This window comes from Nicotiana sylvestris, chromosome 9 (genome assembly GCF_000393655.2).
Source record: "Nicotiana sylvestris chromosome 9, ASM39365v2, whole genome shotgun sequence".
NCBI classification, from domain to species: domain Eukaryota; kingdom Viridiplantae; phylum Streptophyta; class Magnoliopsida; order Solanales; family Solanaceae; genus Nicotiana; species Nicotiana sylvestris.
The window spans coordinates 178671037-178685053 of record NC_091065.1 but is presented as its reverse complement, the minus strand read 5'-3'; the positions used below and the strand labels follow the sequence as shown (position 1 = coordinate 178685053).

Here is a 14017-nt window from a genome sequence, read left to right as displayed (position 1 = left end):
CTGTTATTCTTAAAATAGGTGGGCAGTACTTTTGATACAAACTTTAGTGTCTTTTATTTACTTTATTGTTTTGAAGGGCCTATTAAAAGAAGAGAATATTCATCTCTGGACTTTAATCCATTACACAAGGTTAAAGAAGTATAAACACTAGAAACAAACCAAAAGCAACAAACATGGGAAACATTCTCATTTCCATTTTTACCCTTGACATGACCAAAAGTGATGAGTCTACATCCTTTATTATATTTATAGTCTTCTCCAAATATTTCAACTTAAGAAGCTTCACTTCTCAAGCTCCTCAAGAAAAAAGAATGGAGAAAATGGCTTCTTCAATACCTAAAATCCTTCTAATTATAGCACTAATTACTGTTCTTTTTTCATTAACACAAGCTGAAGTACAAGGTTCATTTGATGATAATTTTAGTAAAAGTTGTCCTGAAACACATTTCAAGACTTCTGAAGATGGACAGATCTGGTATCTTTCATTAGATAAAAAAGCAGGTAAATTATAAAGCCAAGAATTCAATGTTTTTCAATACCATTTTCATTTATTTGAACTTTTAATCTTCATTTTCTTGCTAATATTGATGAGTTTCTTTATATAGGATGTGGATTTATGACTAAGCAGAAATATAGATTTGGGTGGTTTAGCATGAAGTTGAAATTGGTGGGAGGTGACTCTGCTGGTGTTGTCACAGCTTATTATGTAAGTTGCAAGAATTTTGAACCTTTTTTACATGGATTGTCAACTCTACTAATGCAAAAATTAACATAGATTTAACATGTAGAATTTTTTTTACCTCGGTAATCGAGCGTTTTCTTTTTTGTCTTCATTTGTTCAATAGTATTAGTGTTAGTGTGATGTCTTGTTAATCTTAGATTGCTATTATTACCTACCGTTTGGTTGTTATATTGGCTTCGGTCTTCTTTGTATTTTGTTGTTGTTTTTACTCATTGCTATTACTTCTTTTCATTTTTTCTTTAGCCAAATATCTATCGGAAATAACTTCTCTATCCTTCTTGGGTAGGGATAAGACTGCGTATATTTTACCCTCCGCAGACTTCACTTGTAGAAATTTACTAGGTTTGTTGTTGTTGGTAGCAAGTAACATACTTTATTATCCACCGAATTTCAAAGGCTGCGGTTGGTCCAAAGAATCCGCCCTAGACGGATTTCTCGATCATCAAAATTTTTTTTTTACTAATATCACCTTTTATGGACGGTCATATGCAACTTTAAAATTCTTCTTTGTAAATGGATCATCAACTATAGCAATACAAATTAATATGGATATACTAACTCATATACACTAACAACGTAAAAAATGTTTATATTAATCGTTTTTTGACCTGATGTAACATGTAATCTATTTTATTTTCGAGATTACTAATCGTGCTTTTATGCCCGACGGTTATTGTTATAGTTTATGCAGTCTTATAGTAATATATTATCATTGTATAGAAATTAAACTCTTTTAATATTGTGGTAATATCTAGCAATGAGTTTAATTAGGGTTTTTACATGACTGCAGATGTGCACAGAAGATGGAGCAGGACCAACAAGAGATGAATTAGACTTTGAGTTCTTGGGAAATAGAACAGGGGAACCCTATACTATTCAAACCAATGTGTATAAAAATGGGACTGGTAACCGTGAAATGAGACACATTCTATGGTTTGACCCCACTGAGGATTTCCACACTTATTCCATTCTTTGGAACACTCACCAAATTGTGTAAGTCCCTCTTTCACTTTCTATTAAACTATAAACTAAGCGTGCCGACGTGGATTTTTAGTGATTTTTTACATGCATAATATGGAAATTGTCGCAAATTTTTTACACAATCAGTATTATATCGTCAGACTTCTCTTTTAACAGGATTTCTATATAATATTCATTCACTATAAAAATTGTATTTTTCTTAGAATCGATTTTTATATTATGTTATAATATGTCATCTATAACAACATTCCACTATTGTAACCAAACAATATTGGAACAAACAAATAAGTTATAGAGAGGTTTGGCTGAACACGTTGATGATTAGCTTGTTGAGTTAGATTCAAGCTTGCGACATGTTAGTTAACTTGCTGACTTTGGAGTTGGGACAACACAATAATATGTATTTTATTAGGGCTAGAACATAGAGGAGATCTGACAGAAGTACAAAATTCTGCTTGTTCAAGTTAAGGATTAGAATTAACATTGATATCGATCCTTATGTCAATTCACTTGCTAACTTTGGATAACGCTACAATATATACTTAATTAGGGCTAGATAAAAAATTCTGACAGAAGTACAAAATTCTGATTGTTCAAGTTAAGGATTAGAATTATATTAATATCGATCTTTATGTGTATGCAGGTTTTTCGTGGATAGAGTACCGATAAGGGTATACAAAAATGCGAACTATACGAATAATTTCTTCCCAAATGAGAAGCCAATGTACTTATTTTCAAGCATATGGAATGCTGATGATTGGGCAACAAGAGGTGGTTTGGAGAAAACAAATTGGAAAAATCAACCATTTGTTTCAAGTTATAAAGATTTTAGTGTAGATGGTTGTCAATGGAAAGATCCATTTCCTGCTTGTGTTTCGACAACCACTAAAAATTGGTGGGATCAATATAATTCTTGGCATTTATCAAGTGACCAAAAAATGGATTATGCTTGGGTTCAAAGGAACCTTGTGACTTATGATTATTGCCAAGATACAGAGAGATTTCCTAAAAAGCCTGAGGAATGTTGGTTAAATCCATGGGAATAATAAATTTGAAGATAATAGGCAAAATTTTAATGAGAGGAAGGAGTATTTAATTTTTTGATATTGAGTGTATATGTTGTATTATTTCTCATGCCTATTGTATTATTGAATTTATTATATTATTGAAGCCTTCAATTTTTTGTTTTTTCTTTTCTTAACATTTTTGTTGTTGGGGGTGACCTAATGGAAGTTTGGAAAATCACCAATGTCTTCATTTAATGTCATATTGGAAGATTAAGGAGAGTTGGGTCGTTTGGTACAATGGTCGGATATTCTATGAGATTTGTTATTCCGCATTTTATATAGAATAACTAATCCCACCATTTTAGTGTAAAAGTTATTGTAGAATTAGCTAATACTTCAAATCAAACATGGAATAAAGTTAGTCCAAAATTTTATTTCGAAATTATTATTCTTATCTCACATACCAAACGACATCTATTCGACTATTCCTTGTCAAAACGGTATTATGATTCTTACTTTTGAGCTCTGTTAGTACTACTGGTCATGCCCTTATGGCAGTATTATGGTTTGTAATATTTCAAGAAAAGTTTCTTAGATATAAGCTATCAATATTACTCAAAAAATAAGATCCGACCACTCGCCAAAGAAATATTCTTAGATCTTAAGTTTACAGTTCCGTATATAAAGTAGAAAAAAAGCTTTGTATAAACATGTCAATATTCAAGATAAAAAGAATAAGGGAAAAAATCGTCAAAGCTAGTGTTTTCAAAGAGAAAATTGTAATGAAAAAAATATAAGAAAAATTCTCAACTCAAATATGTAAAATTAAGTTATTCTTTGTTTTAGGTCTTTTTTATTCATAATTTTCGCTTGTTCCTGCGTATTCATTACTTCCCCTTCGTCTCTTAACCAAAATACCCGTAACTAAGGATGAGCACCATAAGTTGATATTTGAGAAATTTCAAAGTCTTAGAGCCCGTTTGGACATAAGAAGTTTTTCACTTTTTTTCAGAATTTTTTTACTTTTTTCGAAATTAGTGTTTGACCATAAAATTTTCAATTTTCACTTGAAGATAAATTTTGAAATTTTTCGAAAATTTGAAAAACTCCAAAAAATTATTTTTCAAAATTCACTATGATCACTCACAAAAATTCAAAAACAACTCAATATTATATCATGTCCAAACACAACTCTAATTTTCAAATATCATTTTCACTTAAAATAAATTCATTTTTTTTTTTTTGAAATTTTATAATTCTTATGTCAAACGTCCACTTAATTTTCTTTCAAAAACTTGCCCCTTAAGAAAAATGAATGAAATACTGTAAGAGGTAATGGAGTACACGTGTCACAGGTAGGACACATGTCTTCCGACCTTGCACTTTACCTGCCCCATACCCCCAACAATAATGTTATATCTGCCCTGCAAATTCGCTGGAGACTCACAAATGACTGTTTCATAACATGTATATTTTTCTTCATTTTTTTTTTCCGCTAAATTGTTTCCCTTATTTTTTCCAAAACTTCTAAAATGTACTTTTTCACAAGTCCAGGTGGTCAAGAAAATTGAATTAAAAAGTTGTTGCAACCATCATCAAAGACTAATGTATTCGAGGTCAGTGATAAAGCTCTGCATACATTCTTTTCTTTTCGAGATCTTACTATTCGAGATTATACTGGGGCTATAGTTATTGTTGTTATAGTAATTGTAGGCATACAAAATTTATTCGATTTAAATTCTATAAAATAATTTAGATTATACATTAAATATGTTAGTCCAACTAAATATTATGGACTAATATAATTAGATTAATTATATAAGCTTAAATATATATGGATTAAATAAATAAGTCTTAATCCATTGGGCTAGCCAGTTGGGCTAAAGTGATAAACCCACTTTATTAGGCCTAAGATGTCATCTTCCTAAAGGCCCAGTTGAGTGCCACATGTGAAATGACGTGGCACGCCAAGTCAAACGGAAGAGCCAATAAGATCATGACATATGTCAAAATGACAAGGCATGCAAAGTCACATCAAAAGGCCAATGAAGTCGCGTCACGTGTGCAAGTGACATGTTCTGGCAAATCAAATGCAACCTTGTCACACTTCAATTTGATTGGTCGGAAAGAGTTTATTCTTATCATAACTCTTCCCTCCCACAACTGGTGTCTTCATAACCCAGAAAAGATATTAGAAGTTATAACAAGAAGCAAGAAAGAGCTCGTGGAACAAACATTGCAAATTCCTCCACAAGTTTCAAGTTTCAAGCAATCAAGTTCAAGAAATTAAGTTCAAGCTCAATGTCACACCCCTTTTTACCCCCAAAAGAAGATATGTGTTATAATATGGATTGTGAGTTAAAGAGTTTTTCCAATTAAAGTGACAAACTTGAATATGGATTATTTTATTTACAGAGTCGCCACTTGGAATTGATTTTTGGGCGTTCCAAGTCACCTTTTTATTTGAATCCTATTCAAAGGAAGATTTGACTCTTTTCATGTTGGTCTTCGAAAAAATAAAATCGGGGTAAGGAATTTTATTGACCGGGGAGAAGGTGTAAGGCATTTCTCGAATCCCGTGGTTCTAGCTCGGTCGCTTTATTGACTTAAACTTGGCTTGAATTAATTCTGGATGAACTGTGATTTATTTGATTTTTATGTTTTTCCTATGTCCGCTTTTATTTATTACAAAAATAAATAAATAAATTTTTTGAATAATATTAAATTATCAAAGCGCGCCTACTAGTTGCCTAGCGTTTAAAAATAATTAAGTATGATTAAATTATTTAAAAGAAAAACAGATTATTAAAAATTGATGGCTAAATTAAAATGTAAAAAAGCTGACCAACTTTTATTTAAACATGGGCCAGTTTAGTTTATTTGAGAAAATGGGCCAACTTGAGTTTCATAGAAATAGGGTACTGGGCCTGTTTAAGAAAAAAATATAAAGGCCCCAACTATTGGGGCATTTGTATCTATACCCACTTTTTGGGTCACGTTTTAACTTGTGTCCGCATTGCAAAAAAGTTTACAAGCGTACCCACTTTTTCGCGTAACTTCAACATATGGGGCTGAAGTAGCAAAGACAATCACGCAAAACTTCAGCATTCTAGTAGACGGGCCTGAAGTAGCAAGTGCGCTGAACCAAGTGTGCTGAAACTTTTGTTTGTAATTGCTGAACTTAAGCATATTAGCTGAAGTTTTGTTCTCTATTTGCTGAAGTTTTTGTTTGTAATGCTGAACTTAAGCATAGTAGCTGAAGTTTTGTTCTCTATTTGCTGAAGTTTTTGTTTGTAATTGCAATAAATAAGCTGAAGTTTTTTTTCCTGGATTCATTAGTTTTGTTATTAAGCTTTTTCAAAAACTTCAGCAGAAGATGCTGAAGTTATTTAGTTCATTTATAAAAACTTCAGCACTAAATAAGCTGAAGTTTTTTTTTTGTCCTAGATAAGTTTTTTCAAAAACTTCAGCAGAAGATGCTGAAATTATTTAATTCATTTGTAAAAAGTTCAGCACTAAATAAGCTGAAGTTTTTTTGTCCTGGATTCATTAGTTTTGTCATAAAGCTTTTTCAAAAACTTCAGCATAAGATGCTGAAGTTATTTAGTTCATTTGTAAAAACTTCAGCACTATATAAGCTGAAGTTTTTGAAAAAGCTTTCTAACATACTAGATAAATAATCAGATTGCCAACAGTATCTAAATCATAAATTTTGAAAACAATAAGCGTGAAAAGAACAGATTATCATGAAAAGAATCAGTAAGTGTGACCTTAAACTTCCCGTACGTGGAAATATTCACAAATTATTGTCTACTAACTTACGTAATTATTTTATAATTTATTTTTAAATAATCTGATAAACATACTTATGGCAATCATCCCATGAACTGAAATTTCATAGCAACACCAACAATAGAAGAAGAAAGAATAAGAAGAAGAAAACGAAAGAGGAGAAGGATGAGGAGAAATGGGGGCTGAAGTTGTTTAAAAAGTGGGTACAAGTTAAAAGTTTTAAAAAAATGGATATAGGTTAAATGGGGGGCGACCAAATAGGGCGCCCCGTGCAATTTTTACCCAACTATTTAAGGAATGGGCTAGCTGCTTATTGTTTTTGTGGCATGACCAGCAAAGTAAAATTATTTAATAATACACACACACACACACACACACACACACACACATATATATATATATATATATATATATATATATATGACCCACTCTATTAATACTAAAGACTATTAACTACTATATTAAAAGAAATTGAAAGATTAAAGTAACCATAAGCAAACAAAAGACAAAGGAAAATTAAATGCATGAAATTGAGCAAAAGAAAGAGAGAACGTTACTTTAGCTTGTGAATTCCCACAATAATCATACTTAGCAAAATACAATTATAAAGCTGTATAGTCATGCATTTGTCAAGACAGAGTGTCAGAGGACTTTTATCTCAAAAAAGTTCAAAACTACCAACTTAAACATTTGAAACATGTATCACTAACATTTCTATTTTTACTAGCAATTTCTCATAAAACCAAGGTGACAATGAGTCATAATAACAAAGCAATTATGAACTAAAGAGGTTTAAAGCATGTTGTCAGCTGGAATATTCATAGAAATCCAAAATTTATCATATGTACTCACACACAAAACCTTACAGGAACAGAATGCTTTTAAAGCTTAGAATAAACTGGAAAAAAAAACTTCAAATTGCTTCGTCTCCATTCAATCCTGACTCAAAATTGTAGTAGCATTTTAAGAGAATTACCTGGATACCGGAAAGAAAATGTCAGCAGGGAGAGGGGGTGAAATTCAGCAACAAAAGCAGCCAAAAACAACAACAATCCAGCAACAAATAAGTGTTAAAACAACCCGAAAACCTTAGAGAAGAGACCCAGAACCAACTCTAAAGAAGACTTATACTTTTCTAAAAGTTTGCACTCTAAAATTCACTCACAATTTCATCTTACTTTCTTTATGTTCACCTGCTAATTTTTCTCTCAAATCTTTTGTCTTTAAAATTAAGATGTGTGTGAAAAAACTTGTAAAAATGTGTGATAGAGTGTAAAGGATATTCAAATTATGTCCTAGATGGAAAGACCTTACCTTTATAGGAGAGGATAAGGACTCTTGGGACAGATTATTTTTTAGCCACAAATCTGTCCAAAATGATAGATTTTTGACCCAAAATTTGTCCAAAACCAGAAATCTGTCTAATGAACAGTTTGCCTTACCAATTGTGGATAGAATTTTGGAGTATTGTACTCCATAACAGTCCTTAATAGTGAAAGCAACCAAACACGGACCTTGTACTCAAGTACTCTCCCTTTCTTTTCTTTCCTCTCAATCTCTCAAACCAGATTTTATGTTCAAACCAACCACATGACTCATATTGCTCAAATCTTACTAAAATACACTCATAACTGTTGAAGTGATAATAGGCTAAGCATTTCAACACAGACTATCATCAAGCATTCAACCTATAGATTATCAATTCATTAGAACAAATAAACTCATGAATTGAAAAGATCAATAACTCAACTAAACAAATTAACCATACTTCAGAATGAATCAAGATCATTAATGCCTTTGAACGATGATCAATTAACACAAATAAACAATCTAACTGAGCTTCATATAACCTATATCAATCAGTTAACAGAAGAACTAACAAACAAAACTAGAAGCTAATCAATCTAACTGTCAAACGATGGTCCTGAACCAACATGAAACTACCAAACTACCAACTGCTAGTCCCAAACCAAAACACTATTTGAATCTAGAAAATATCATCTAGTTAAACATGAAGAGATAAATACAAGGTAAACTAGCAGAACTGATCATGCTTCCCAGGATATGCCAATTAAAACGGATAACACGACTAATACAAGCAAGACTAAACGAATGCATATTAACCAAAAAACTTAAACTTTGAAACAAAATGCATAATTCAACTTATACATGAGTCGAAACCAACACTTAAAACTACCTATAAATGACATAAACGATATTGAAGCAAAACTGAAACTAATTGAAATTGAATACTATCCAATGACGTGAGATTAAACGAGACGAAAACTAAAATATGATCCTAGTCTTAATAAACAAAACAAAAAATCAGAAAAGAGGGAAATGGATAAAGGTTTTACCACACGAGGAAATCGAGGACAACCCAAGCAGCGAGGAAACGCCGAAGGTGTCAGATGGTGGTTGTCTGACCTTGAAACGAGTGTTTATTTCTACCACACGTTGAATCTAATGAGTTTCAACGTCGTGCTAGAGAGAAGCGAACACATTTGGGTCGAATAGGCTAAAACAACAGGGGGTAATAGGGTGGTAGTGGTTGCCGGCAGTGGCGGTGGTTGCCGGAATTCGGCCGGACTTCTATCGGAGTTTTGGGGTAAAACCAACATAGGATGATAGATCATGTGGAGCTCTGCAATCCTATGTAAGTATTTTATGAATAAGAGGTCTAAAACTCGACGAATTTACAAAAAAAAAAAAAGTGAGCTAGGATTTCGGATTTTGGTTTATTCGTGGAGTTTGGGAGGAATTCAAGGGATTTGGTTCGTGGATTTGGAAAGGGGGAAGTGAGGGGAGAAGAACGATGTAAATTTTGTGGTATTTGGACGACATCTGCCGGTAGTGGCGATTTCTGGCTGGCGGAGCCACTGTGGGGAGCGGCGGAGAGACAGAGAGATGAGAGAGTGATGGGAGATTGAGGAGAGAGGAAGAAGAAAAGAAAATAGGGAAAAATGGGGGGTCAAATTTCTGATCTTGAGGTCTTATATACATAGAGTGGAGAGTGAATTAGAACCCTTAGATCAAAGTGATATGAACGAATGAGATTTAATCTCACCTCACTTATCAAAACGACGTAGTTTTGAGGCGTCTCTCATACCACAAACCTGGACCGGGTCCTGGGCCTTGATTTTGGTCCAAATTGAGCCGATTTTGTCTTTAAAATGGCTAGTCCAATCCCTTATCCCCTTTATCAACTATTTAAAATAAACTAATTCTAAAAAAATAAAAATAAAAGATAAAAATACACACCCAACAATACTAAAGGATATCATCTAAGAGAGAAAAAAAAAAGAAAGAGCAAAAATTAGGCCTTTACAACTACCCCTCTTTGCTCGAGAACATGAAGAGTTTTCATGCAAAGATAGTGAATGTCATGACTAATTTTCCTCACCTATGACTCTAATGAAAGCATTTTTGAAAAAGGTGACCGAACCTTGCTTCCGAGGTTGCCTACATATCCTTGGCTATAAAGGAATCAGGTCGGTGTAGTTTTGAGAAAATTTGGTAGCCGGGACTATCGAACACTGGAGTTAAGACTGTTGTTGTTGTTGTTGTTGTTGACTGTTACTTGCTGCTTACATCAAAAGAAGAAGAGAACTACATATTCTTGCAAGCTAAGAATTACAAAATTCCTATCTATGTATCTTCTGGAGTCAAATCTTGATTCTTGACTTTCTCACTTGTGTTGACCTTAGATTGGATCTTGATTCTCTTTGAAGAAAAGATTATGATTCAATCTCGATTGCTTGCTTTGTGGATCAAAATTTGAGAAGATGAATCTTGAGAAGCTGGGTTACTAACACATTGTCAAAGTTAACTCCAACTATCATGTGATCGAAAGACTTCTTCCTTCTGATGATAACTGAAACTTCAAGCTTTGATCGCCATAATCTGTGCTCTACGGCGGGGCCTGCAAAGCCATCAAAGACGAACAAAATGAACAAAATTCTTGTGCCTCAGTTTGGCATTAGGAAAATTTTGTGAGTTATTAGAGAAAGCTATAAATTATCTAATTCACTGAAAGGAAGACAAAGACAGTAGTATAAACTACTATGTGAAGGTATACCACCACGGGGTAGTACCCTGTGTTACCAAAGGAATGAAATTAGAGCATAGTATCCTATATTACTTAAAAGAAACGTAACCAGGGGTTGGCACCCTATATTACTGAAAAGGAAATAGATAACCAGGGGTTGGCGCCCTGTATTATGGATAAAGTGCCGAATCCCTCTAGGCAAAAAGGTTCTACCTAAGTTAAACTACGTAAAACAACTTGAGCAAAGAGTACTTGTACCTGAAACTATGAGCTGGATCCCCCTAGGCGAGATGGCTCTACCTGAGTTAAGGTACGTAAAACAACCTAAGCGAAGAGTACTTCTACTCAGAACTATGAGCTGGATCCCCTAGGCAAAATGGTTCTACCTGAGTTAAGCTACGTAAGACACCATGAGCGAAGAGTACTTCTATCCGGAAATATGAGCTGGATCCCCTAGGCGAAAGGATTCTACCTGAGTTAAGATACAAAAACACCCTAAGCAAAGAGTACTTCTACCCGGAACTATGAGTTGGATCCCCCTAGGAGAAAGGATTCTACCTGAGTTAAGCTACGTAAAACAACCTGAGCGAAGAGTACTTCTACCCGGAAATATGAGCTTGATCCCCCTAGGCGAAATGGTTCTACCTGAGTTAAGCTACATAAGACACCCTAAGCGAAGAGTACTTCTACCCGGATCTATGAGCTGGATCCCCCTAGGCGAAAGGATTCTACCTGTGTTAAGCTACGTAAAACACCCTGAGCGAAGAGTACTTCTACCCAAAACTATGAGCTGGATCCCCCTAGGTGAAACGGTTCTACCTGAGTTAAGCTACGTAAAACACCCTGAGCGAAGATTAGTTCTATCCGAAACTATGAGCTGGATCCCCCTAGGCAAAATGGTTCTACCTGAGTTAAGCTACGTAAAACAACCTGAGTGAAGAGTACTTCTATCCGGACCTATGAGCCGGATCCCCCCAAGCGAAACGATTCTACCTAAGCTAAGATACATAAAACACCCTGAGCGAAGAGTACTTCTACTCGGAACTATGAACTGGATCACCCTACATAAACAACCTGAGTGAAGAGTACTTCTACCCGTAACTATGAGCTAGATCCCCCTAGGCGAAACGGTTCTACCTGAGTTAAGCTACATAAAACACCCTGAGCAAAGAGTATTTCTACCCAGAACAATGAGTTGGATCCCCCTAGATGAAATGGTTCTACCTGAGTTAATCTATGTAAACACCCTGAGTGAAGAGTACTTCTACCCAAAAATATGAGCTGGATCCCCCTAGGCGAAACAGTTCTGCCTGAGTTAAGCTACGTAACTGGGAGGTATGAACAATAGTGATGCATGCTAAAAATAAAAGAAAATGGAGGTCTTAAGGAGCTTACATTTGGTGACATTCGTCCTTTAAGAGTCGCTATTCTGTTCTGCTTTGTTCCCGTTTCAAACAAAGAAAAATTTATGAGTTGTCAAAGTGGTGGTTGGTTTGTGGCCTTGATGCCCTGAGTAGCTTGATTCACGACCATTGCTGTCGAAGAACTGATTTTGTCATCGTGGAACTGAGATGCTCGGCTGCTCTGTATCATTTTTTAGAGACCTTGGCTTTCCAATATTGCCCCCAACTGTTTCATACCCAGATGTCCATGGTACCACTACCCTTGTCTTTAAGGAAATGCATTTTTTCTTTAAAATCAAACTAGGTTGTCTTGCACCCAGTATCAGTTTGTGTCCGTAGTGCTTATCAACTTTTCTCATGAAGTAGGTCTTGCTCATGCGACTTTTTAGTTTCTTTGAAACACTTTGTTTGCCTTATCAAATGAGATCTCAGATGGATTCAAGCCTTCATCAATGCTATATATGCCCCAAATTGTGCTCGATATTACGGGGAAACTGTAGCTAGTTTTGCAGCCATTTCTTTGCTTCGCTTTTGATGCAGGATCAGACCGAAAAGGAATCAAAGAAAAATTATGGGTAAAAATAGAATAATAATCTAAAGTGAAAAAGAACTGTACTTAAACAAAGGTGTCACTTTCGGGGAAAGGAATAGGGAGACTTATCTGGAGGTATGTGCCGACTTCAATGAATTATGACATGCATTATGGACTGAACGCCTGATCCGTCTGAGCTGTCTAATTCTCAAAATCCGTCGCAAATGTTCATATTGAATTTGTCTTGGTTGTGCTCATGCCGGAGAATCGAAGACCCTCATTCGGCTAGTAGTGCTCTTTGCAAGTTTTCGCTAACTAACGTCTCTCATTTCTCTACTAACTATCGCCTTATGGTGCCCATCTAGGTTTTCACCAATAAGACTCTCTCATTTCTCTGCTCACTATCGCCTTATAATTCCCGTACGGGTTTTTACCGATAATACTCTCTCATTTCTTTTTCTTTTCCTTATTTTTTTTCTTTTTTTTTGACTAAGATACTGGATGCGGGAGGTTTCCCAACGCCCTTGGCATGGGGACTCCAAATATTCTCAAAGATCGATCAAAATTTCCTAACAGGGAAAAAGCAAAAAGAACCTTGAACTAAATTACAACTTTTAGAACCATTTTATAGGAAAAACCGTAAAATAAAACAAACTTCTGCCCCACTTTTGGAGTTTTAGGAATATGGATTTTTTGTTATGTTGGGAACGAACTCAGGATATGGCTACCTACGTATCCTTTCAGAATCAGGTCGGACGTAGTTCAATGACTCCAAAGCTTTGTTGTTTGACTATTTTTTTTCTTTTTTTTTTATAAGTACACAGGTTCCAGAAGGTGCAAAACAAAGAAGACAAATACAACTCAAAAGGGTTAGCAAAAGAGTGACACATATTTGGAATAGCAAGCAAATGATAGCTTTCGTCATCTCGATCTCAGAAAATCCATGCGTGAAAGTTCTACAGTGGACATATATCAGACATAAAATCTTTTGATTGCATCTGCATTAATTGTCATGTCTGGTACCCGTCCTTCTTCATTTACCAAGTGCAAGGCCCCTTTTGGTAACACTTTCTTGATGATGTAGGGTCCTTACCAGTTTGGGGAAAACTTTTCTTTAACTTTTACTTGGTGTGGAAGAATGCATTTCAGAACGAGTTGGACTACCTCGAAGTGCCTTGGATGTACTTTCTTGTTGTAAGCGCGTGCCATTCTTTTCTGGTATAACTGGCCAAAACACACTGCTGCTAGCCATTTTTCATCAATCAACATTAGTTGTTCTAATCAGGTCTTGACCCACTTAGTGTCTTCAATCTCCGATTCTACAATAATTCAGAGAAAGGGAATTTCGACTTTTGGTGGTATTACAGCTTCAGTTCTATATACAAGTAGATAATGAGTTGCACCAATAGATGTGCGAGCAGTCGTACGGTATCCCAAAAGAGCAAAAGGCAAATTTTCATGCCATTGCCTAGACCTTTGGATCATTTTCCTGAGAATCTTCTTGATGTTCTT

The 14017-nt window shown here is 34.9% G+C and overlaps 1 protein-coding gene across 1 annotated transcript; it reads left to right on the top strand.

Moving 5' to 3' along the window:
- Positions 1-268: 268 nt before the first annotated feature.
- On the top strand, positions 269-2911 carry LOC104246412 (probable xyloglucan endotransglucosylase/hydrolase protein 8). The gene is made up of 4 exons (XM_009802222.2): positions 269-501; positions 606-706; positions 1533-1735; positions 2367-2911. The coding sequence occupies exons 1-4, from the start codon at positions 312-314 to the stop codon at positions 2767-2769; spliced, it is 897 nt and encodes a 298-aa protein (XP_009800524.1). The 5' UTR covers positions 269-311; the 3' UTR covers positions 2770-2911.
- The last annotated feature ends 11106 nt before the right edge of the window (positions 2912-14017 follow it).

Coding starts and splice junctions, on each gene's coding strand:
- LOC104246412 (XM_009802222.2), top strand. CDS start 312: ATGGAGAAAATGGCTTCTTCAATACCTAAAATCCTTCTAATTATAGCA. Junction 502..605: donor TTCATTAGATAAAAAAGCAG/GTAAATTATAAA, acceptor TTCTTTATATAG/GATGTGGATTTATGACTAAG. Junction 1,736..2,366: donor TGGAACACTCACCAAATTGT/GTAAGTCCCTCT, acceptor ATGTGTATGCAG/GTTTTTCGTGGATAGAGTAC.